This window comes from Artemia franciscana, chromosome 5, assembly GCF_032884065.1.
Source record: "Artemia franciscana chromosome 5, ASM3288406v1, whole genome shotgun sequence".
NCBI lineage: Eukaryota > Metazoa > Arthropoda > Branchiopoda > Anostraca > Artemiidae > Artemia > Artemia franciscana.
Window position 1 is genome coordinate 55,692,549 of NC_088867.1, and position 27,246 is coordinate 55,719,794.

At 35.0% G+C, this 27,246-nt stretch overlaps 1 protein-coding gene across 2 annotated transcripts in view; it reads right to left on the bottom strand.

Annotated features, from left to right (window-relative positions):
• Positions 1 to 27,246, bottom strand: part of LOC136027613 (hemicentin-2-like) — a 140,437-nt gene that overhangs the window by 27,171 nt on the left and 86,020 nt on the right. For both annotated transcript variants that reach the window (XM_065705028.1, XM_065705029.1), the window contains exon 10: positions 14,228 to 14,360. In XM_065705028.1, coding sequence (XP_065561100.1) covers positions 14,228 to 14,360 — 133 coding nt within the window. The remainder of the gene's footprint in view (positions 1 to 14,227; positions 14,361 to 27,246) is intronic.

Here is a 27,246-nt window from a genome sequence, read left to right on the forward strand (position 1 = left end):
ATTTTGGCTCTCCGCACATAAATTATTAAAATGAAATTTGTATATTAATTCTTTTTTTGGCTAAATGGCTTTCTCTTAGTTTTGATCAGACGTTTTTGAGAAATAAGGGGTGGGGAAAGAGGCCTAGTTACCCTCCAATGTTTCGGTTACTTAAAAAGGCAACTAGAACTTTTAATTTTTAATGAACGTTTATATTAGTAAAAAATATACGTAACTTAAGAATTAACTTACGTAACACACTTTTATATTCTTATATACCTTGCTCTTTACACTAAATCGTATGTTTTGTCCCAATTCTTTAAGAATGACCCCTGAATTAGAAAGGCCGTAGAATAAATAGTTGAAATTACTAAAAATACTTTAGCATAAAGAGCGAGGTATTTATCTCCTCCTAAATACCTCGCTCTTTATGCTAAAGTATTTTTAGAGCCCCTCGTATGCGTAATAATCTCTGTTCGTTTTAAGTTTCAATGCTACTCCTTACTTTCAATTGAAAAAACGTTTTCATGTTTATTTTTTCATTGTTTTTTTTTTATAGTAATGTTAGAAAATCCTGCGCCCTTTTCATTGAATTTTTCTTCTCCCATGACATATTCCTCGAAGGAAAGATCCTCCCGCTTAGCCCCTTCCCCTCAACTCCCCCCCAAACCAAAAAAAGCCTCCTGAAAACGTATGTACACTTCCCAATAACCATTACTGTATGTAAACACTGATCTAAGTTTGTAACTTGCAGCCCCTCCCCCAGGGATTATGGCGGAGTAAGGCATTCCTAAAGACATAGTTATTATGGTTTTCGACTATACGGAACAAACTGGCTATCTCAAAATTTTGATCCGTTGACTTTGGGAAAAAGGATTGTGGGAGGTGGCCTATGTGCTCTCCAATTTTTTTTGTCACTTAAAAAATGCACTATAACTTTCCATTTCCGTTAGAATGAGCCCTATCTCGAAATTCTAGGACCACTTGGTCGATGCGATGATCCCTGGGGAAAATAAAAAAACAACAAAAAAAACAAACAAACAAATAAACACGCACCCGTGATTTGTCTTCTGGCAAAAAATACGAAATCCCAAACTATTGTAGATAGGAGCTTGAAATTTTTGCTGTAGGGTTCTCTGATCCGCCGAATGCGATGGTGTGATTTTAAATTCTATGAGATTATGACTTTTAGGGGGTGTTTCCGCCTATTTTCCAAAATAAGGTAAATTTTCTCAGGCTCGTAACATTTGATGACAAAGACTAAATTTGATGAAACTTATGTATTTAGAACCAGCATGAAAACCTGATTCTTTTGATATATCTTTTAGCATCAAAATTCCGTTTTTTAGGGTTTCGTTTACTATTGAGCCGGGTCGCTCCTTACTACAGTTCATTACCACGAACTGTTTGATTGGCCATGACTTGACTTTTCCCACAACTATTTCATTTTCAATTGAAAAATCAACGGACTCGTTTTCCCACAACTATTCCATTTTCATTTCAAAAATCAACGGGCTCGGTTAAAATTAAATAAAAAAAACTAGTTTTTTAACTGAAAGTAAAGAGCGACATTAAAACTTAAAACGAACAGAAATTAATCCGTATATGAAATGGGTTGTCCCCTCCGCAGTCCCTCGCTCTTTACGCTAAAGTTTTTAATTGTTTTAAAAAGTAGAATTGTGGCAAAGAGTCAAACTTTAGCGTAAAGAGCGAGGGACTGCGGAGGGGACAACCCATTTCATATACGGAGTAATTTCTGTTCGTTTTAAGTTTTAATGTCGCTCCTTACTTTCAGTTAAAAAACTAGTTTTTTTTATTTAATTTCTGAACGTTTTTGAATTAATGCATGTTTGATTTTGGCTCTCCGCACATAAATTATTGAAATGAAATTAGTATATTAATTTTTTTTTGGCTAAATGGCTTTCTCTTAGTTTTGATCAGACGATTTTGAGAAATAAGGGGTGGGGAAGGAGGCCTAGCTGCCCTCCAATTTTTCAGTTACTTAAAAAGGCTACTAGAACTTTTAATATTCAACGAACGTTTTTATTAGTAAAAAATATCCGTAACTTAAGAATTAACTTACGTAACAAACTTTTATATTCTTATATTTTTATTATGTGTACGAGGGGGTTTGTACCCTCGTTAATACCTCGCTCTTTACACTAAATCGTAAGTTTTGTCCCAATTCTTTAAGAATGACCCCTGAATCAAAAAGGCCGTAGAATAAATAGTTGAAATCACTAAAAATATTTTACCATAAAGAGCGAGGTATTTATCTCCTCCTAAATACCTCGCTCTTTATGCTAAAGTATTTTTAGAACCCCTCATATGCGTAATAATTTCTGTTCGTTTTAAATTTCAATGCTATTCCTTACTTTCATTTGAAAAAACGTTTTCATGTTTATTTTTTCATTGTTTTTTTTTTATAGTAGTGCTAGAAAATCCTGCGCCCTTTTCATTGAATTTTTCTTCCCCCATGACATACTCCTCAAAGGAAAGATCCTCCCACAAAGCCCTCTCCCATCAACCCCACCCCCCAAACCAAAAAATCCCCATGAAAACGTCTGTACACTTCCCAATAACCATTACTATATGTAAACACTGGTCAAAGTTTGTAACTTGCAGCCCCTCCCTCGGGGATTGTGGGGGAGTAAGTCATTCCCAAAGACATAGTTATTATGGTTTTCGACTATGCTGAACAAAATGGATATCTTAAAATTTTAATCTGTTGACTTTTGGGAAAAAATGAGCATGGGAGGGGGCCTATTTGCCCTCCAATTTTTTTGGTCACTTGAAAAGGGCACTAGAACTTTTCATTTCCGTTAGAATGAGCCCTCTCGCGCCATTCTAGGACCACTTGGTCGATAAGATGACCCCTGGGAAAAAAAAAACAAAAAAAAAATAAACAAACAAATAAACACGCACCCGTGATTTGTCTTCTGGCAAAAAATACAAAATTCCACATTTTTTAGATAGGAGCTTGAAATTTTTGCTATAGAGTTCTCTGATATACCGAATGCGATAGTGTGATTTTCGTTAAGATTCTATGACTTTTAGGGGATGTTTCCCCTTTTTTCCAAAATAGGGCAAATTTTCTCAGGCTCGTAACTTTTGATGACAGAGACTAAATTAACTGAAACTTATATATTTAGAATCAGCGTAAAAATTCGATTCTTTTGATATATCTTTTAGCATCAAAATTCCGTTTTTTAGAGTTTCATTTACTATTGAGCCGGGTCGCCCCTTACTACAGTTCCTTACCACGAACTGTTTGAAAAGAAAATAATTCGGTATTTCGGGGCTTCTGACATTATTACTCCTTTGCGGAAGTTAGGCTCAAAATTGAAAAAGGATTATATTTTTTCTCTGGGCCCCTTCCACCTCTTAGTCCGTTTATTTTCCCGTTAGTTTTCACCTGTTTTCGCTTTATAGTTGTGTTATCTCTTAGCAGTTCTTTCGTTAGTTGAGTTATGGTTGTGGTATATATGTTTTATCGCTCGTATAGTTGTGTTATTTTCAAATTATACTCCATAATAGAGAGGCTCCGAACACCCAGCATTGTATATTAAGCTCTTAATTTGACGTTTTTTTCTAACGTGACCAGATTCGTCCTGCGCCCTTTTCATTGAATTTTTTCCCCCATGCCATATTTCTCCAAGGAAAGATCCTCCCACATAGCCCCCTCCCTCAACCCTATCCCCAAAACCAAAAAAATCCCCCTGAAAACGTCTGTACACTTCCCAATAACCATTATTATATGTAAACACTGGCTGAAGTTTGTAACTTGCAACCCCTCCCCCAGGGACTGTGGGGGAGTAAGTCAACCCCAAAAACATAGTTATTATGATTTTCGACTATGCTAAACAAAATGGCTATCTCAAAATTTTGATCCGTCGACTTTGGGAAAAAAATGAGCGTGGGAGGGGGCCTAGATGCCCTCCAATTTTTTTGGTCACTTAAAAAGGGCACTAGAACTTTTCATTTCCGTTAGAATGAGCCCTCTTGCGACATTCTAGGACCACTTAGTCGATCTTGAAGATTCAGCATTTGAATTAGAAAATGAATAAAGCTATTCACCGTTTGATTTTTACATGTTTCAAATTATTTTATCTAGAAGAAAAAGGAGCTAAGAGGAAGAAAATTTATTTAGGAAGGAAAAGAATCTTTTTCAATATTTTACTAATAACGCTAGATTGAATGTCCAAAAATAATTTTACATAGAAAAATAATCACCGAGACTTTGAGCAATTCGTACTTTTCAATGTTACAATTACAAAAAGCTGTTTAAAATAAAGTTTGCTAACAGTAAGGCGTAACACTAGTTTTGGGGGTTCAGGGAAGGGGGGTCGTCCACCTCAAACTCGGAGAATTTGTTGTTTTTTAGATTCAATAGATAGATATATTAATAAATATTACGACAACTATAATATCAGATAGTTAAATCATTATATACACCGCAAGGCTCTATGCACGCGAATGCAGGGAAATTTATTTGACTTATTATATGACTTTACTTTCGTTTGATTTTCTTTATAATATCCCTCTTTACATTTGTTTGAATAACTTTATTTTAGAAGTATGTTTTGAAATTAGTGACACAAAATTATATACTATGTTGCAATCAAATTATAACTGTTAAATTTCAACTATTCCATCCGGAGTTTCCATTTTGAAATTTTTATAGAGGGTCGTTGATATTTTCTTCAAAGATGTTGGGTATAACCTACATTGAAAGCACGACCATACAACAAGAAAAAAAATTGACATTTAAAGATGGATGTTAAATCAAGCAATACAAAACTGTTCAAGATTATCACTTCATACCAATTCAAGTGGAAGAAAACAGTACGACTAGGATAGATGACAAGCCACAAAACAACCAACTAAAATTGACATTGAAGTATTACAATTTATGTTTCTGTTGATTCTTCAATCAAAGACAGATTGTTTTCAAACATGATAAAGTATAAAAAAAAACATGGCTGGTTACTTCCTAAGACGCAGTGAGTCTTAATGTTATAATGGACTCGGTTATCAAAGCAAGTTAGTAACAGAATGTTGAATAAAAAAGATCATGACGAAAGCTTATATTGTCTAAGGAGCCCAGGTAGTAATAATAGAGCCGAGGTAGGTGAAGCCTTGAACAACCTCGATGCCAGTGGTGCAATCAAGGCTAACTGGAGAGTTAACAGTTGGAGAAGACGGGTCTACGACCATAATTTTAGTTTTGTTCCAGTTTATATGCAGTCCTACTTTGGCACCCTCTTCTCATAGAATTCGGAGCGCTTCCAGCAGCTGCTCCATGGAGTCAGCCAGAATGGCCAAATCATCGGCAAAATCAACATCTTTGATGGCACGATCTCCAAATTTGAGCCCAAAGCTGAGACGTGAAATGGTTTTTGTCACAATGTAATCTAAGGTGACATTGAAGAGCTCTGGGACCACTGCACATCCTTGGCACACCCCTGTCGTGATTTGAAGTCTAAGCTGCAATCTAAAGCTGCAGCCTAGTATAGAGGGCTTAGCAATTCCTGGTTTTGGTGTACCTTGATTTTGCCCTATACTGGGCACACTGCCAGATCCGCAATACCGGGCTATTCTAGTATTTTGTAAGTTGTTTAGTGATAATCATTTCTAGTTCCTATTACTTTGTACTATAGTTTTAAAAACTTTTAGCCACTCTTTCTATTACACTTTCCCAACTACTACGCATTTTCAATCAGAAAACATTTTTTATTTGTCATACCGTCAGCAAAATTCACTATAAATAAAAATAATGAAATGCAGATTGACAGTTATCTCTGATAAAGACAAAGATCATGACGAAAGCTTATATTGTCTAAGGAGGAAGGCAATTTTCCCCCTAAATTTTGAATAGAATATTTTGAAAACACTAGTAAAGAGGGCTGAGCAATACCTGGTTTTGTAAATCATGATTTTGCCCTATACTGGGCACACTGCCGCAGCTGCAATACTGGGCTGTTCCAGTATTTTGTAAGTTCCTCTGATAACCGCCGGATCTTTTTGGTCGTGCTTACAATGTAGGTATTTCAACATCTTCGAAGAAAATATAAACGGTCCTGTAAGGAACCTATATTTGTCAGGCCCAAAACAGCCAGAAAAGGACCAACAAACTTGTATTTCTAGCTACTTCTCACGGTCATGGAAACTTGAACCATAAAAACACGATCAAGTTTAGAAAGGACCGTAGAGGGTTACCAACTCAGGCAATAGAAGTTAGCAACAGAATGATTAATGACAGAGACCATGACGAAAGTTTTGAACTAAACCTTTAAAAGATCTGGTGATAGTAAGAATCAAAATGAAAGGTGGTGGCTGATCATATCTAGCTCAGTTGGGTCTGAAAATGTCAAATTTCACAATTATGCTATATGAAAAATTAAAGATCTATGTCAAAAATCTGCTACTCGGATTGTACCTCTAAAATGAGATATTAACAGTAACTGACCCAATAGTTTACTTGAATAGTCATAGGAATTCAGGTTTGAACCAACGCCCAAAATTTGAGAAATTAAATTAGCAAGGCTGGGGAACTAACTCAAGAAGAAGCGGGGGGAGCAAATTTTTTTCTGGTTTTCTAGTGAAGATATAAAAAAAAACATTGTCTAAAACCCGGTTGGACGGGCAATTTGTTTTATATAGCCTTTTTAATAATATAATACCCCTCCCGATTGGCATCCCTGTAAACAGGCCTTATTTTACATTCTGCACTTCCTAGATACCACTTTTATCAAATTTTTCACTTCAATTTTGCTTTTTTGCTTATATCTAATCTAGGAGGGTTTGCTGTAATTGACTTTCCCTGGGCACCACCAAACCTAGGAACGGCTCTGTGGTAACTATCCATAAGAAGCGGTTCACCAGGATGATTTACGTTCAATCATATTTTGATGCTACTGATCTAAAATGCCCTCCTGATCTTCTCTTAGAGAACAGATTAGCGAATTGTTATTGGTAATTATCTTAGAATTGTGAATATGACCCTTAGGCATGACAGCGACCAGACCTGCTTTTCCGTTAATTTACCGGGGTCTGGGCATTAATCCCACTGAAAAATACTCTCCCCTTGTGGAAAATATCCTCAGAAAACACCTCCTGCAAAATAACCCTCGAGGAAAATACCCCCCCCCCCGCGGAAAATACTTCCCTAAAAATACTTCCCAGCCTGCTGGTCTCCAATCATTTTCGACTTGCTCTCAATTTCTGACGTAATGAGCACCCTCCGAAGTTTCTTCGAGCATGGGGTTGAGGCACAGATAAGGAAAGGGCAGACCCCTCCTACACGGAATAATTTATGCTAATTTGGAGGTTTAATGTTACTCCTTAGTTTCATAATAACAGCATAAACCATAAATATTCCCAGAAATCTAGAGGGATTAAATATCCATTTCACGTCTTAGATGCATTTTTCAAATTTTTTTTTTTGTGGCTACCGAGAAAAAAAGTTGTGGTTGCGTCCCTGAGGATTATATGTATCAATTTTTAACTTTACCCTCCCCCGTCTCTTCCTTAGAACTAATTATGTATTTATCCTAACGTTTAATGAGAGTTGGGATGTTTTGGATTAAAATCCACCCTTTGAGGCATATCCCTCCCTCCCTTAACTATAAAATAATCAGAGAAACATATTTAGACATTTAAAAAGAGTTCTAGTCTTTTTAAAATAAAAAAGTGACTAGAGACCAAGCAGCCACGGCAGGGTAATTTCTGTGGGTGGGGGGTATTTTCTGCGGGTGGTATTTTCGGGTGAGGGTGCATTTTATGCGGGGGGATTTCCAAGGGGAGAGTAAACGCCAGCTCCCGTCAGATGACCTATTCCTCTCAAGTTCTTTTACTTTTTCTACAGTTATTATGCAAAATTAGGGCTTGGAAAGCAGACTTCACAAATATCTTGAACTGTTTTCTAAGCAGATTAAGGAAATCCAAAGTTCTTTATTCTATCCTACAAATTATTATAGAAATTATTCCGTATAAAGGGATATCCCCCCTCTTCAAAACCTTGCTCTTAACGCTAAGGTTTTTTAGCGCTTTTAAAAAGATATTAAAGCTTTAAAAAGCTTTAGATTCGAATTAAACGACTCACATGTTTCAGGAGCCGCTCTTAAGAACATGTGAACTTTAGTGTAAAGAATAAGGTACTGAGGAGGTGGCAACTCTTTCGTATGCGGAATAGTTTCTGTTTGTTTCGAACCTTAATGTTGCTCCTTACTTTCTGTTATTTTTTTTTTTTATTTCTCATTGCTTGCCAAATAATAATCTAAAGGTAAATCAGGTTCTCTTTCATGAAAAATTCCCTCTTGTCACGGAAAAATCATATGTGCAAAGTTTCCCCCATGTAAAAACCCGTCCTCCCCAGTAAAATTCTGTTCGGACCGTTCTATCTTCGCTGAAAAATTTTATGCGTAAACTATGAGTAAATTTTGTAACATAGAGTCCTTTCCCAAGGGGCTGAGAGGGGTCATGTTATCCCCAAGGGGACAGTTATTGAAACTTTTAACTATGATGAATAAGACAGCTATATCAATATTTTGATCGGACAGCTTTGAAGAAAAAGCGGGCGTGGGAAGGGGTCTAGCTACCCTCCATTCTTTTTGGTCACTTAAAATGGATACTAGAACTTTTGATTTCCGATCAAATGAGTCTCCACTCGATAATTTAGGACCACTAGTTCGATACAATCGCCCCTGGTAAAAAAAAACGTGAATCCATGACCTTTCTCCTAGCAACAAAAAAGCAAAATTCCACATTTTTGTATATAGGAGCTTCAAAATCTATGGTAGAAGATTCTTGACTAATGGGATGTTTCCTGCCTTTCTCGAAAATCAGGAAAACTTTTCCAGGCTTGTAGCTTTTGATGGGTAACACTAAACTTGATGAATCTAATATATTTGAAATCAGCATAATAAGCAATTTCTTTTGATGCACTTAATGATATCGAAATTCCTTTTTTAGAGTTTCGGTTACTATTGAGCCATGTCACTCCTACTTACAGTTCGTTACCACGAAGTGTTTGATTGCTTTTTCCCCTGACACTCTGAAGTCACCTATAGAAGCAACGTCACTGCATAAGATAAATTAAAACGAAATAATTACTCGAACGTCCCCTGTTCCGCACAAACGGAGAAAGCTATAAACTTGATTAGCAAAATCTTAAGTTCAATAATGATGAATTATTTGTTGACAAGCAGCAAAGTGGTATTTAATAAATTACTCGGTTAAATTAATTTAAGTGTAAAAGCAAATAAAAAATAAAGTAAAGTGAAAAGCAGATACCAAATGGTTACATTTGTTGCACTTGGAAAGCTTTCAGTTAAGCACTAGTAAACTTTAGCGTAAAGAGTGGAGGAGGGTTAGTGAGTGAAAACTACCCTTATATACGGGGTAATTAAGTTTTAATTTCCCTCTTAACTTTCATATGGCATTTTAGATTGTTTTTAAACCTTATATGATTAAGCTATAAAAGCCTGGTGTATAGAAACCTGATGTCTACGATTTGAGCTATAGAAGCCTGATGTATTTTCACCAAATCAAAAGTACAAATAACGTGAAGTCTACGGAACTGACAATAATCGGAACGTGAATGTTTAATGGTGGACCGTGAGATTTGAATTTGATCCTGAAATTTTCAAAGACAAAAAAATGGTGAGATATCACGGTGAATCATGCATGCACTTTACGTAACTCGTAAAACATCAAAAAGATTAAAAGTAAATAAAATTAGTAAAATTTATAAATATGATAAAAAGTAAATAAAAACACAAAGAGAGGGTGATCGAGGGAAGAGGCTTAAATATCCAGGAAGAGAAATAACTTTTTTTTTTTTTTTTTTTTTTTTTTTTTTTTTTTAGCAATGTAATGGAGAAAATTTTTTCATATCCCGAAGTAAAATAGCTAATAGAGGAGAAAATATTTGCAGGCTGAGTTAAAAAATGGAATGGTGGATTCTGGAAGAAATGTTTACTACTGCATTTTTTGAAAAAAGCAGAGCCATGACTTAAACCTCTTGCACTCAAAAACCACCTGTGAATCATATTTGAACCACTAAACTTGGATTGTGTAATGAGAGAAACTCAGTTTTTTAATTTAAACAAGAGCTAAGAGCTCATATGGCACTTGTGACGAGGTCGGAAGAGCCGAGAGCTCATATGGTACGAGGTCGGAAGAGCCAAGAGCTCATTTGGACGAGGTCGGAAGAGCCAAGAGCTCATTTGGCACTTGTGAGAAGGTCAGAACCTAAAGTTAAACTTTATAGCACAAGATCCTTCTAAATATCAAATTTCATTAAGATCTGGTCACCCTTTCGTAAGTTACAAATACCTCAATTTTCAAAATTACCTCCCCCCTCCCAATTCCACCAAAGAGAGCAGATCCGGTCCAGTTATGTCAGTCACGTATCTTAGACAGGTTTCTATTCTTCCCATCCAGTTTCATCCTGATCTCACCGCTTTAAGTATTTTCTAAGATTTCCGGTCCCCCCAACTGTCCCCCCCCAATTACGTTTGATCCGGTTGAGATTTAAAATAAGATATCAGAGTTACGAGGTCCTTCTAAATATGAAGTTTCATGAAGATCCGATCACTCCTTCGTAAGTTAAAAATACGTTATTTTTCTTATTTTTCAGAATTACCCCCCCCCCCCCCGCAATTGAGCGGATCCGTTCCAATTATGTAAATTACGTATGCAAGACTTTTGCTTATTTTTCCAACCAAGTTTCATCCCAATCCTTCCAATCTAAGGGTTTCCCATCATTTTAGGTCTCCCCACCCCAAACTTCCCCCAATGTCACCAGATCCGGTCAGGATTTAAAATAAGAGCTTTGAGCCACGATATCCTTCTAAAAATCAAATTTCATGGAGATCCAATCACCCATTCGTAAGTTAAAAATACCTCATTTTTTCTAATTTTTCAGAATTAACCCCCCCCCCCCCAACTACCCAAAAGAGAGCGGATCCGTTCCGTTTATGTCAATCATCTATCTAGGACTTGTGTTTATTTTTCCCACCATGTTTCATCCCGATCCCTCCACTCTAAGTGTTTTCCAAGTTTTAGGTTTCCCCCTCCCAACTCCCCGCCCCCATCACCAGATCCGGTCGGGATTTAAAATAAGAGCTCTAAGACACGATATCCTTCTAAACATCAAATTTCATTGAGATCCGATCACCCGTTCGTAAGTTGAAAATACCTCATTTTTCTAATTTTTAAGACTTACTCCCCCCCTCCCAACTACCCCAAAGAGAGCAAATAAGTTCCGATTATGTCAATCATGTATCTGGGACTTGCGCTTATTTTTCCCATCAAGTTTCATCCCGATCCCTCTACTCTAAGTGTTTTCCAAGATTTTAGGTTTCCCCCCTCCAACTCCCCCCAATGTCATCAGACCCAGTCGGGATTTAAAATAAGAGCTCTGAGACACAATATCATTCCAAACATCAAATTTCATTAAGATCCAATCACCCGCTCATAAGTTAAAAATACTTCATTTTTTCTATTTTTCCGAATTAACCGGCCCCTTCTCCCCCCCCCAGATGGTCAAATCGGGAAAACGACTATTTCTAATTTAATCTGGTCCGGTCCCTGATACGCTTGCCAAATTTCATCGTCCTAGCTTACCTGGAAGTGCCTAAAGTAGCAAAACCGGGACTTTAGGTTTTCCCCCTCCAACTCCCCCCAATGTCATCAGATCCGGTCGGGATTAAAAATAAGAGCTCTAAGACACAATATCATTCCAAACATCAAATTTCATTAAGATCCAAATACCCGCTGATAAGTTAAAAATACTTCATTTTTTCTATTTTTTGCGAATTAACCGGGCCCCCACTCCCCCCCAGATGGTCAAATCGGGAAAACGACTATTTCTAATTTAATCTGGTCCGGTCCCTGATACGCTTGCCAAATTTCATCGTCCTAGCTTACCTGGAAGTGCCTAAAGTAGCAAAACCGGGACCGACAGACAGACCGACAGACAGACCGACAGACAGACCGACAGACAGACCGACAGACCGACAGAATTGGCGACTGCTATATGTCACTTGGTTAATACCAAGTGCCATAAAAAAGATTTACTCCAATCTCTTAGGGCGAAAGGCCGGACCTATGACAGAGTGAAATGAGGTCTCATTTGTGAGGACTGAATTCAACGAAATTTTAATTTTAGTTTAATATGTGATTTGACAGCAAATAAGGGGTGTACAAATTTAAAATATCAACTGATGACAAAAAGAAGAAAATTCAAGTTCCCAAGCCTTGTTTTTGACGGATTAAGGTCTGAACTAGTTGTATGTATCTTTAGTGGAAAATGGCTTCAGTTTCATCATACATTAAATCAGACTAATTCGAAAACATAGTCTATTGATTTTTTTTAATCGAGCATATTCACAAATTTTTATTTTAAGATATCCGAGAAGCTTAAGTTATAGTTTTAATCTTTTGGTTTTATTTTCTATAATGTTTTTGAGCCCATCTTCTAACCTTTTAATTCATAGCTTAAAATTTTTTACTTAACAAAGTCTGTAGCGTAAGTGGCTTAGACTGGTTCAGGACATGTCTATGGAATGCATAAATATTGACTCCCTAGAATCGTTTTACTAAGTACCCCACAGAGGGAAAGAGGGAAGCAGCTCATCCGAGATTAGGTTGAAATGAGGTTCCATGAAAATGACCTAGAATCTTTGGGAATTCTATGAGGTGGTTGAAATTGGAGCTTTGAAGACGAAGCACTTAAAGATGTTTTTGCTAGAAGGGTATTTGTATTTTGACATGTTTATAGCAAAAAGAGTAAAAGTGGCAAATAGTAAATATTACACATAGCAGATTCATAACTGCAAAGTACAAGAAGTCCGTGAATGAAGAGTTACAAAAAAACACTTTGCATAACCATATAAATAAGGGAAACAATTTTATTTACTATTTTGAATTTAGTATATAATATAACCAAGCTAAACTTGTTTAATTTTGAACACATATACAGGCCTTGAACTATTTACTGAAACATAATAAGTTTAAGTTGTCAGTGTAGCTCAAAATTTGTTGAAATTTCTACAAATACAAAAAGTAATTTTTGTCTATGATAATGTGAGGGATTTTAAGTTTGCCAAATACTTTATCGTTAACTTTTGAATACTTACAAAGCTCGTCAATTAGTTGTTGCAACATTGTATACACAATTTTTTTGATTTCCTAATGCTCAAAGCTAGTGATGGAGCAGATAACAAACAAAAATAAAAAAAATTAAAAAAATCAGCACTTGAATCACATGTGTTGTCCACCGAAATGCACATTAAAAAGTACTTTCGAAGTTTAGCTGCTTTTGGCCTCATTTCTTCTGCCACCAGCACCCCAGGGGCTACCAACTCCATATCTGATCAATGTACAGTGATGTTGTAGGTGCAAAGAGAAAGCTAAACAGACGCTTTGCATATTTATAAACACATCCCCTAATATTTCCAATATTACCCTACTTGAAGAGCGGCCGAAATTGTAAACAAGTAACTGAGGACTACAATAGTATTATACAATTAAATACATTTAATTAAATTATTAATTAAATAATACAATTTTAATATTCAAATGAAATACAAATTAAATAATACAAATTAAATAATATAATTATTAATACATTTAATACAATTTTAAATACATTATACAATAATAGTTTAGTTTTTAAGTTTAATAGAGTTCGAGCAGTCAGATTGGGACATTTTTTCTTCATGAAGATATAAGGAGCTCTAAGCTAAAATGTGTTAAAGGTAATGATTCGATGAGAGAAAACAACCCATCCAAACACCTAGAAAATTCAGTGCACCCAAACTCATTCAACCAAAAAGAAGAAATCATGGACAAGCAAGACTGTAGCAAGTAAGCACAAGCCATTGTAAACTAAAAATATAGAAAACTTTCCCATTAACTTTTGAATATTTATAAAACCCTAGACTTTGTTGTTGAAGCATGCTGTTCCGAATATAGAGCATGACAGTATCGTAAAACAAAACGTGTTATAAGAATCTGTAAAATCTTTTATGAACTTGTTCGTAAAATACAGCACGTGTTTTCCGTGACATTGAGTTTGAATAAAAGGAAAGATATAAGATTCGAAAGAAGGGACAATAAATAAAAATTTCAAAAGAAATTAACAGACAGAAAATAAAAATGAAGGGCATTATTTTGTCTTATGTATGTCTCAGATAATTTTAATTTAATGCACCATATTTTTATGATAACAAAATATTACCTGTGACTTTTAGAGTTACATCGACGACATCGCTTCCTTTTTCATTTTCCACCACAAGTCGGAATATTCGGGCATCTGACAACTCAACTCTTTGAATTTTAAGGCGTGCCTCATAGCAGGAGGGTTTTTTCATCTGAAAAAATTGTTTTACTTTCATGCGAAATCAAGATAGATTTGTCAATGTCAAAATACTAAAAACAAAGCTAATCAATTTTCTCTCTTCTTGTGAGGTCATTCACTTGAATGCAAATGAAAAGAGCTAACTTATTTATTTTCTATTTGCATCAAGTATTCAAACTGATATAACTTGTAACTCTTGGATTCTTAATTCTAGGGTAATTGCGTCTTTTTACTACTAAAATAAAAACCTTTTTTTTTCAAATCAAACAGTTCGTAAAAACGAACTGTAAGTAAGAAACGACCCGGTTCAATAGTAGCCGAAGCTCTAAAAACCGAGAATTCGATACTAATAGATATATCAAAATAATTGGCTTATCATGCTGATTTCAAATATATAAGTTCATTAAATATAGTCTTACCCATTAAAAGCTACGAGCCTGAGAAAATTTGCCTGATTTTCCAAAAAGAGGGGAAACACCCCCTAAAAGTCATAGAATCTTAATGAACAAAATCTATTACGTATATGAAGGGGATGGCCCCCTCCTCAACACCTCGATCTTTACGCGAAAGTTTGAATTTTGTTCCAATTATTTCAGAATGACTCCTGAAACACAATTATTTTGAGTTTGATTAGATCAATATGAAGCTTTTTTTCAAAGAACTAAAAAACATTAGCATAAAGAGCGAGGGGTTGGGGAGGGAGTAACTCCTTTCATATACGCAATAATCTGTTCGTTTTCAGTTTTAGTGTTGCTCCTTACTTTCAGTCGAAAAAATGTGTCTTTTTTTATTTGACAAGACTAAAGAGCGCAGTAGAACTGAAAATGGGAACGAAAATTAGCATATATAGGGAGAGGAGCTACCAGTCTGTCCTCCAATCTCCAAGCTAAAGTTCAATTAATGCTTAAATGATTGGATTTTCGATCGCTGAAAAAAATTAGAAGTTGGTTATTGCAACCCTTTTATTTACTAATTGCCATTCTTTTTTTATTATTATTTTATATAAAGATAACACAAAGATTTTGCTTTTCTATTTTAAAGATATTTTGAGACAACTGTTTATCATATTGCTCTTCCAGTAGAGCTTTCCTTCTTAACGAATTGATAGGGGGGTGTAAGGCAGGATTCAAACTTTAGTGAGGGAAGGGGTGGGTTTAAAAGGGGTGACATATTCCCTCAAATTCAGGAAATTTTCTGTTCGTTTTTAGCTTTAACATCACTTTTTACTTTCATTTGAAGAAAAGACTTTAATTTTATTTCTGTTTACTGTTAATATCATGATCAATGTATCTCAGGGAATTTGCGCACATAAACGTAGCTTTAGTATATTTCGATTTTTGTTATTAGAGTAAATAATTTAATTTCCGATCTCAAATCATGTTTCGTTACGATGGGACTCGCGAACCAAAAAGGTCTAGAGATACTTTTTTAGCGTAAAATATCCGGAATGAAAGAATCTAAAATTACAGAGTTTTATATTTTTAGGTTTAATCAACCCCTAAATTATTTTAACCAAACAAATCATAATAAACAAATTATAATTACCAACAGGCATATCAAATCCAAAATTTACAAATACTGTGGAATCTCCAATTAGCCTAAAACGTCTATTTTACTTTGTAGATTGTGTCCCATCGGTCAAGAAGTCCATTTATTTATTGGAATTCCCAGCAAAATAAAATTACCCCCAAGAAAATATTTAACATCCCCACCACCCACCATACCATTTTTCTTATTTCCAACACTACCCCACTTACCGATGCTACTGTTATTTATATCTTAAGTGCACTATCTACAAGGACGCTTAATTAAACCTTACCCTTTAATGGTCAACTCAGTAAATACATTTCACCCGCAGTTTTTATTGTGATGACAATATAAGTCCCACATAAAATCGTATATTAAATATTCTCCATGTTCCTTTGCTGAGCTTTTACAGGAGCTGCTATAATCAATAACGAAGTAATTAGAAAAACAAATTTAAAAACAAGAGTTATATGCTTACTAAACAATTTGCCATAATAATGTCTGAGTGCTTTCAAACAATTTCCCTAAAAAACAACAAAATCCAAAAAGTATCAAACAGTTCTTGGTAGCGAACTGCGGTAAGGAGCGACCCGGCTCAATAGTAACCGGAACTCTAAAAAAGAAAATTTTGATCAAAAGAGTCGCATTTATTTGCTGATTTTAAATATATAAGTTACATCAAGTTTAATCTTACCAATCAAAAGTTATGAGCCTGAGAAAATGTGGCTTATTTTAGAAAAAATAGGGAGAAACACCCTCTAAAAGTCAAAGAATCTTAACGAAAATCACACGATCAGATTCAGCGTGTTATAGAACCCTGCTGTAGAAGTTTCGAGCTCCTATCTACAAAAATGTGTAATCTTGTATTTTTTGCTAGAAGACAGATCACGGATGCGTGTTTATTTGTTTTTTTTTTTTTTCCCAGGGATGATCATATCGAAACAGTGGTTCCAGAATCTCATACGAGGGCTCATTCAAACAGAAATTTAAAGTTCTAAATTTAAAAGTAACCAAAAAGATTGGATGTCACCTAGACCCCCTCACAGGCTCATTTTTTCTCAACGTCATCGGATCAAAATTTTGAGATACCCATTTTGTTCACCAGAGTCGAAAAAATTAATAATTACGTCTGTCCGGACTACTTAATCCCTCATAGTCCCCGGGGTGGGACTGCAAGTTGCAAACATTGATCATTGTTTACATATATTAATGGATAATGGGAAGTGTAGAGACGTTTTCGGGGGGACCTTTTCGCGTTGAGGGGAGTTGGGTTTGGTCGGGCGAGGGCGTTACGTGGGAGGATCTTTCCATGAAGGAATTTATCATGAGAGAAGAGACTTTCCATAAAAGGGCCCTAGGATTTTCTAGCATTATTTAAAAAAAAAAACAATGAGAAAACAAACGAAAAAAAGTTTCTTCCGCTGGAAGCAAGCTTTAAACGAACAGAAACTATTACGTTTACAAGGGGTTTCGTCTCCTCCATAATACTTCGCTCTTTACGCTTAAGTATTTTAGTAATTTCAACTATTTATTCCACGGCCTTTGTGATTTAGGGGTCATTCTTAAAGAATTGGGACAAAATTCAAGCTTTTCTGTAAAGAGCGAAGTATTGACGAGGGGGCGTACCCCCTCATATACGTAATAAAATATACAAATATAGAAGTTGGTCACGTAAGTTAATTCGTAAGTTACGTATATTTATTACTAGTAAAACCGTTCGTAAAAAAATACAAAGCTATAGTTGCCTTTTTAAGTAACCCAAATTGGTGGGCAGCTAAGCCTCCTTCCCCAACCCTTTTTTTTATCAAAATCGTCCGATCAAAACTATGACAAGTCCATTTAGCTAAAAAAAATTAGTATGTAAATTTCGTTTTAATTATTCATGTGCAGGGAGTCAAAAACAAAACATTTATTAATTCAAAAAGGTTCAGGAATTGAATTTAAAAAAAAAAAACAAGTTTTTTTTTAACTGCAAGTAAACAGCAACATTAAAACGTAAAACGAACAGAAATCATTCCATATATGAAAGGGATTTCCCCCAATCTCAACGCCTCGCTCTTTACGCTGAAGTTTTTTATTGTTTTAAAAAGTAGAGTTGTGAAAAAGAGTCAAACTTTAGCGTAAAAAGCGAGGTGTTGAAAAGGGGGCAATCCCTGTATTTGGAAGGGACAGGGCATGGACGTACACAAACGAGAGACATTAGAGGCCAGTCCCCTCTCGAAATCCAAAATTTCTTAAACTTCTGGACACTCCTTATTCAAATTATCGCATAACTCATTCTTTTTTTTATATCCCCCTAAAAAATTTCTAAGGAAAAAGAAAACTCCATAAAAAATATTTCATAAAAACCTGTTTAAAATACTAATTTCTATTCTCAATTTGCATAAGTTAATCTATTTTATATTGTCAAAAACAAAGCTATGTCATTTCGACGAGTCGCTTCTAAAAAGCGAGACTAATACAGGATGAAATTGAAAATGGCGAATGAGCACTTTAGTCAATTCCTATGCGGAGATAAAAGCGTAATTTATAAAAATAAATAAGAAAACCGACCATATAAAATTTGAAAGGGTTAAATCTCTCATAAACCCCATTAGAACGTTTTATTATGATGAGTTTTCTTGAGAAATCAATGGCAATAATCTAAGATAGATGTCTGTACTTTTTGACACCTAGTGTTTTTATTAGTCTGTCTTATACCAGACAAATGTAATTGCAGGGCAGTTTTTGTGGTCTGACTTCATTGCATAGGCATGCTCGGAATTTTTGGAAAGAAATGGTATGAAAAAAAAGACTTTATGTACTTGTTAATTAAACGAAACACTTTCAGGAAGTAAAGCTGGGTTAATCCTAATGAAATGTAACCGTCAAATAACCTTCGTTTTATATAACAGTATAATTTGGACTACATATTTGCAAATTAGGGGGAAGGCGGTAAAGTATTTGGCTAATGCACCTAACCTGACATACCCCCCCCCCCCTAGTAAGTAAATATATAGCCCAAATTATACAACTCCAATGCATTCTTTTGCCTGCCATTTGTCGTAGTGGCTACAAAACCGGTTTTCTCATTTCTACAGTCAGCAGACTTCTCGACTGGGTTTCGTTTCAAACAGTTCGTGGTAACGAACTGCAGTAAGGAGAGACCCGGCTCAATAGTAACCGAAACTCTAAAAAATGGAATTTTTATAAAAAAAAAAAATAGCTACATCAAAAGAATCGCATTTTAATGCTGATTTTAAATATATAAAGTTCATCAAGTTTAGCCTTACCCATCAAAAGTTACGCGCCTGAGAAAATTTCCTTATTTTAGAAAATAGGGGAAAACCTCTTAAAAAGTTTTAGAATCTAAACGAAGCTCCTATCTACAAAAATGTGGATATTTGTATTTTTTGCCACAAGAGAGGCCAGGGATGCGTGTTTATTTGTTTTTTTTTTTGTTTTTTCTTGTTGTTTTGTTTGTTTTTCCCCAATGGGTGATCGTATCGACCAAATAGTCCTAGAATGTCATGTGAGGGCTCATTCTAACGGAATCAAAAGTTCTAGTGCCCTTTTTAAGTGACCAAAAAATTGAAGTGCACCTAGGCCCCCTCCCACGCTCATTTTTTCCCAAAGTCACCGGATCAAAATTCTTAGATAGCCATTTTATTCAGCATAGTCGAAAAGCCTAATAACTATGTCTTTGGGGACGACTTACTCCCCTACAGTTCCCGTGGGAGGGGCTGCAAGTTATAAAATTTGACAAGTGTTTACATATAGGAATGGTTATTGGGAAGGGTACAGGCGTTTTCAGGGGGATTTTTTGGTTGGAGGGGGGGGAGTTGAGGGGAGGGGGATATGCAGGGGGAACTTTCAATTAAGGAATTTGTCATGAGGGAAGAAAATTTCCATGAAGGGGCGCAGGACTTTTTAACATTTGTTTTTTAAAACAATGAAAAAATAAATATGAAAAAGTTTTTTCAACTGAAAGTAAGGAGCAGCATAAAAACTTAAAAACAAACAAAAATTATTACGCATAAGAGGGGTTCATCTCCTCCTAATACCTCACTCTTTACACTGAAGTAATTTTATTAAGATTCAACTATTTATTCTACAACTTTTGTGATTCAGGGGTCACTCTTAAGGAATTGGGACAAAATTTAAGACTTAGTGTAAAGAGCGAGGTTTTGACGAGGGAGTGAACCCCCTCACATACGTAATATAAAATACGAATATAGAAGTTCGCTACGTAGGTTAATTCGTAAGTTAAGTATATTTTTACTAATAAACACGTTCGTAAAAAATTAAAAGTTCTAGTTGTCTTTTTAAATAACCAAAAATTGGAGGGTAACTAGGCCTACTCCAAAACTCCTTTTTTCTCAAAATCGTCCGATCAAAACTATGAGAAAGCCACTTAGCCAAAAAAATAAATTAATATGCAAATTTGCTTTTAACTATTCATTTGTGGAGAGCCAAAATCGGAACATGCATTAATTCAAAAACGTTCAGAAATTAAATAATAAAAAAAGTTTTTTTTAACCGAAAGTAAGGAGCGAGATTAAAACTTAAAGCGAACAGAAATTATTCCGCATATGAAAGGGGCCGTTCCCTCCTCAACGCTCTTTACGCTAAATTTTTTTACTGTTTTAAAAAGTAGAGTTGAGAGAAAGAGTCAAACTTTAGCGTACAGAACGGGGCGTTGAGAAGGGAACAGCCCCTTTCATTTACGGAATAATTTCTACTCGTTTTAAGTTTTAATCTCGCTCCTTACTTTCAGTTAAAAAAAAACTTTTTTTTTATTTAATTATTAACAAGTACGAGATTTTATACTCTAATAATCCTTATACTAAAAGTTTGTATGTTTGCTGTGTAATCTTTTGTATGCTATTTTCTGCTCTCTTATGGTCTTCATATATAATTTTATAGCTGACATTCAACTACATTCATCTGCCAGAATTACACTTTTGAAATTTTGTGCATATATTTTCTTTTAGATTGAAATTACATTGAAAATTAGTTGGAAATTATTGAATAAAGAACAATTTCCCTATTCTTCTTAGAAAGTTTGGAATCTTCCCCTAGCAAAAGTTTAAGTAATATCATAATCCTTGCTGGGTGAATGGATAGACCTGAGCCTATTGAATCCAATGATATACTTATTTTGTCCTTTTTGCACAAGTTGGAGCTGCAGGATTGTCGGTAATTGCTTATTTGAAAGCGAATATATGACTTAACCTAACGGGTATCCTTGGAAAATTCCGGGAAGAGGGGGGATATTTAGAATCAGGCTTGGCTTCAAGGGTTTCCGCGGGATTTTCAAAAGAGGAAGGGATATAAAACAGATATTGCACTATGGCTTAAGTAATGAAGTGTGATTTGTATATATCAAACAGAAAGGGGGGGGGAAGCAAAGATAAAAACAGAACAACTGACGTTTCCAGAATTAAATTTTCTGACGCAATTTTCTTTTTAGTTCTAAGGCAAGGTACCATTTTATTAAAAAAAAAAAAAAAAAAAAAAAAAGGAAAGAGAATGGATAATGAACCAGCTCATTTGAAGAAATATCAACACGTTTAAGGCAGGACGCAGTCTAAAGGAATCTTCCTATACCTCCCATGTTAAACATTTGGAGTTTGCCTGTCGTTTCTGAACTAGTGATCTCGGCGGTTTTTATGTCAATAAAAATAAAAATAAATCTGGTGATTATTTTGATCTAATCAAATTTTGAAGCCGACAATTATTTTTTTCATCATTCCAAAATAATTATAAAACCTGTTTCGGGTTTGCATTCTAGATTGCTATACTTGACACTGTTGTTGTGGGGTATAAAAAAATAGAGCAAAAATTTTTCTATTCAACAATCAGAAACTTATTTCTATAATTTATACTTCCTGGCTGCATTCCCTTCAAATAGTTTTCATATCTGTGTTCCGAAGTCGAAATTCCCTTCAAAAGACTAGATCCAGCAGTAATCGGACCGTCTGAGAATGCATAAATTACACCAAGGGACTAACCACTCAGATTGTTTAGGAGCGATTCAGTCAAGTATTAGTTAGTTGTAACCTGTTTAAACAGAGTCTAGAGAATAAGTAGCGGGCAGACATCAAACTCCCGGTTAATAAATACATACAAAAAATCATGTTTTATAAATAATTACAAGAAGAATTGCTAAGGATAGCCTGTGCCTAATCATAATTTTGAGCGAGAAACCCCTTAAGTTCAGCCTTCTTGTGTTTGTTTAGTTGAAGCGACGAAGAAAACTGATACCTTTGTATTTGACCAAGTTGCCGCCTAAGAAAAAGAATTTACTAGAGAGTAAAATTCTTGGAATTTAGCTAGGCCTTAATAAATCGATTACAGCAGTGAGATTTTAAGTTAGATAAACATAGACTGGACACATATCCTGTGTCATATTAACGCTGATGACGTTGCAAAGAACATATCACATTTGTATTATATCACTAAAAATGAAATGTCACATTCACGCAGGTACGCTATATTTTTTTCCAAAGGGGAGGGGAATAAATAAAACTAATGTCATTTGAACGACAAGTGCCATGAATTTCAGGATTTTGGGGAACGGGCCAGGCCCCAAGGCCCTCTATGGACAATAACAAGTAAACGTTTAATTTGACGATTTGAATAAGCAGTACCAAGGAGTTCAGGAATATTTACGGTTTCAGGGGGGCAGGCCCAAAGATCCCCATGTGCACATACATGTACATTCATTCCAGCCAGGTGAGCTATACATGATATAACTAGATTTTTTTGTAGTTAGTTGCCTCCCATAAAGTAAGAAAATCAAAATAGTTGCGTAAATAGCAATTTAAATTATAGTTTCGCCTCTTATTAGGTTTTAGATTTTGACCTACGAAAGTTCCCTGTCCCAGGAACCGTTGAATAGAATTTCCAGAACTTTCCAAATTAGCTCATTTTCTCAATAGCTGAAACTTAATCAAAATTTGTAGAGTAGGCTATATTCATCTCCTTATATACAACAACTTGGTTATTTGGTTTCTCTTAAACCAGATGGGGACTTTCTCACGTTGAGAAATGTCTTGATACCTGTTAATAATTCAAACTAATTTTCTTGAAAACACACCCCATCCAAAAAACATTTACACACACGTCCCTTAGGAATGCGTTGAGTCTCAGAAAATAATTTAATTAGGTGCTAATTAGTAATACAAACCTGATAAGAATAGAAATTGGAGAACGGGAAACTAACTCGGAAGCGGAAAAGAGGGAAAAATAATTCAAAAAATGTATACTGATGAATAATATTTATTTATAACTTCTTTCGTTAGTACCTTTTATAAGTACAACAACTGTATTCTACAGTCAGGCACATAAAAAACGAAAATTTATAAGTAAGAACAAAAATGTATGTAATTAACAAGCTTTTTCAACTGAAAGTAAGGAGTAACATTAAATGTTAAAACGAACAGAAATTTGAAAAACTATTATTTGAGAAACAATTACAAATTAAATTAAAAAAAATAAGTTTTTTCAACTGAAAATAACGAGCAGCATTGAAACTTAAAACGAACAAAAATTATTCTGTATTTGAGGGGGCTGTACCCTCCTCAATACCCTGCTCTTTACGGTAAAGTTTGACTCTGTCACAACTCTTCTTTTTAAAGTAAGAAAGTACTAACCATAAACTGTATTCCCGCTGTAGAGCGTGAATAAAACTAGATTTTTTGCTGATGATTTAATTTCAAAAATCATTCAATAGGACGAAGAATGCGAATTCTTAGGGTGCATTTATGATTTTTTTTTCCAATAAAGATTAATCTTTAAGACAGTGAAAATCTCTCGCTCTGTACAAGGAGGATTTATAGACCTCCCTCTGCAACTAGCGATTAAATCACAACCACAGCCACAAGATAAGGAAGACCGCAGTATGCTGTATGGAAAAACCATGTTACAGGTTTTTACAAAACAAAATAAATAAATTTCTGCAAACTAGACAAGGTTTTTGTGTTTATCTTAATAATGCACATATTATAATTGACTTAAAAAGATTTTGAAATAGAAGTAAAAAGTCACATCAAAATAAGGAGCAAACATAAAAAAATAAACATAAATCGTTAGGGGGCTGTTGTCCCTTAAACCACTCTGTAAGGGAAAGTTTGACTAGTACTTTTTAAAAAAATTTTAGATTGCTAAAAACATGATTGTTTAATAACTAGAAAAATGCGTTAAGTTATGTGCAGGAAGAGATTGCTAGGTTTTATTCAAATTCAGTTTTTAATTTTCCTTTTTCTTCCTTTTATTATATTTAATAGTCTGTTTCCTGGATTTTCTTCTTCTTCTTCTTCTTAGTTGCTTTTATGGAGATATTAATGCATAACCTCCAAGGAATTCCAAACCCTGTGCCAGCTCAGACCGAACCCGGACCCCGTATAGTTGAGCACAAGTCAATCCACTTTGCTATCACTGGGTATTTTCTTTTCAATCAAGTAATCACTTTCAGTTCTTGTTTTTTCAATTTTTTCTGCTGTCGTTTACAGAAATTGAGAAAAAAATTCACGTAGTTGCCCAATAGAATTTGAATTTTCCTTTTTCTGAGTAGTTGCTTAGCTGAGCAACTAAAATTCCCAAAATTTATTACTAAATTCCCGCAACTGGTAAATGTTCGTCCCAAAGTCTATAGTTTATCAAGTCCAGTTGACAGACGATCATATAAAAAGGGCTTTAAATCTTTCTTTTTTCAATAATTGATAATGGGTGACATTCAAGCAAAAACACATTCACTATTCGATTGACTTATATTAAATCTATCAGTTTGTAATAGCAAAGTGTAGAACCATGAGATGTGCTCTGATTTTCAATAGGTGTGAAGGAGGCTTTTCAGTAAACTGGAAGCATCACTAGAATTCTAATGCATCATTGACCCTGTCAATCTCTAGTGACAATTTTCTTAATCCCAATCTAATCAAATTTAAGTAGATTTTCGTTTTGAGATAAACCTTGCTTGAATTGGTGAGTTTCGAGTCAATGAAGTCTTTCTTGTCTTAGGAAAAACTAAGAAAATCTAAGAGATAACAAACTTCCTTAGAAAAAAAGATGATTCTACCTTACGACTATTCATAATGAAAACAGAAAAAAAGCCATTTTCATTGACACTAACTGAGATTAACAAAAAAAAAACATTTTTTTTTAACTGAAAGTAAGGAGTGACATTAAAACTTAAAACCAACAGAAATTATTCCGTATATGAAAGGGGCTGTTTCCTCCTCAACGCCCCGCTCTTTACGCTAAAGTTTGACATCTTTCTCTCAACTCTACTTTTAAAAACAGTAAAAATTTTTACCGTTTTTTAGAGTTTCGTTTACTATTGAGCCGGGTCGCTCCTTACTACAGTTCGTTACCACGAACTGTTTGATTCTAAATTATTTGATCGAATCTCAAGTATGCAGCATTTAGTAAATTTAGAGTTAGTTTGGATTGCATGATATTTAAAGAATTGTTTGAATTGTTTCGTTTCAAATATTACCATTATAAAATTCTCACGATTTTCAAAAAAGGGAAATTCATCACCCCTCTCCCCAAGGAATAGCATCTTAATTAAGGCAGTACCGCTAAGTTCGAAATTTATTTCAATTTCTTGGTTGTTTTGGGATTTTAGCAAGAACGAAATCAGCAGGAATTTCAGCAGTCCAGAGACTTACGAATTTTCAGAGATCCAGCAAAAAGCAGAACACATTTATAATCAAAGGGGTAGTCTTAGGGGCATGTGACACACGTCCCACAAAAAAGGGCAGGGAGTTTCACTATTACGATGTGGAGAGATGAATGACACCAAAGAGGGAGCCCAAGTTTTACTGTTACACTCCTCCCCAAACATTAATTCTGGATCCACTCCTCTGTGTGTGGACTGAGATTTGGTGGCGCAAATTTAGCTTGGGTATTCCTGCGTTTTGAGTTTTGCCTCGCTCACTGGTGCTGGTCTAAATTCCACTGAGTTGAGTTTTGTGCTGGATATATTTTACGTGGGTTGAATATTATTTGGATTAAGTTTTGCCTGAGTCAAGTTTTGCTGGATTGAAGTTTGTGGCTTGAGTTTTTTGGGTTGGCTTTTGAGTGAGTAGAATATTGTGTGCACCACGGTAGTACTTTCCTATCAAGCGGGCAAATTACACTTCCAACATTGGGAGTTCAAGGTTTATCGTGTGCACCATAGGTTATGACTGTTATCTATAATAGAACACTTAATTTACACTAAAATCTTTTCATAAGCAAAATATGGTTTTCCTACAAAATAAAGCTGTATTCCCGCCCCCCCAAAAAGTAAAACCATTGTTTTTTTCTAAAAAAGAATTTCACTGTTTCTAAATAATGATTTTTGAAGGGTAGTACCATATTTTAATCAGTTTTGCCAAATTGAATGGCGAAAATAAAAAAGGACGACTAATTATTTAAACTTGATGATACTTTCGGCCGCTTAAAATTCAAATTCTAACAATTTGTTGATTCCCAAAGACAGAAATACCTTCAAAGGAGGCTGCACCTTCTTTAGTTGTTTGTTACAAAATGTTTTTGGCTTAGTTTTTCCTGAGTTTTTATCCTCGTTTCTTTTTTTGAGCTGGTCCCCACTATTGCCAAAACTGCATATGACGGTCTTTTTTCATTAAAAATTGAATTCTCAATTTTTAAGATACACATTTGTGTGTAAGTCTCCAATTAGCCAATTCAAAAATTGGTCGTAGCCAGGTTTCACTTTTACTATCCAAAGTACTTTGAGCAAAGCACGAGTTGTGATGTAAAGACATCCTTGCTTTAAAATCAATCATAACAGCTGATGGCTCCATGGCACCATTCCATCAGAAGCAACGCCTTAACTACAATTAACTGAAAACGATGCGTCAAAGATAGTGATGGCTTGTAATCAATGAAATTAAAGCGTGCGAAAAATTGACGGATTTATTTTAACCATGTCAGTTTTGATATACGCATAGGTAAAATTATAATATGCGCTTGCTTCTGTGTATCTTTAGCTATGGTAGTTATTGGTTTAACTTTAATGAACCTATCAAAATACCGGTTGTAATTCAAGAGATCCTCGTGAGTGTGGAGTTAGACATGTGTTTGATCTTGTGATACACAGATGATTTGCATACAAATCAACAGCAAGTGTAGCTATTTCGAATATATTCAAATAGATATATTGGATTGATAAATTTTTACGATTGTACATCAGAAAAACAAGTGTGAAAATAAACTACTAAAACTAAAACAAAACTGCGACAGACAAAAGATCATCAAAACGGGCATGATACAAGAAACAAAGTCGGAGCAGTTATAAGAGCAATTGCTCGACGCAAAGTGTAGGAGTCCTTTGATATCCCCCCATCCTACTTACACACCTATGGTGAATTTAAAAAAAG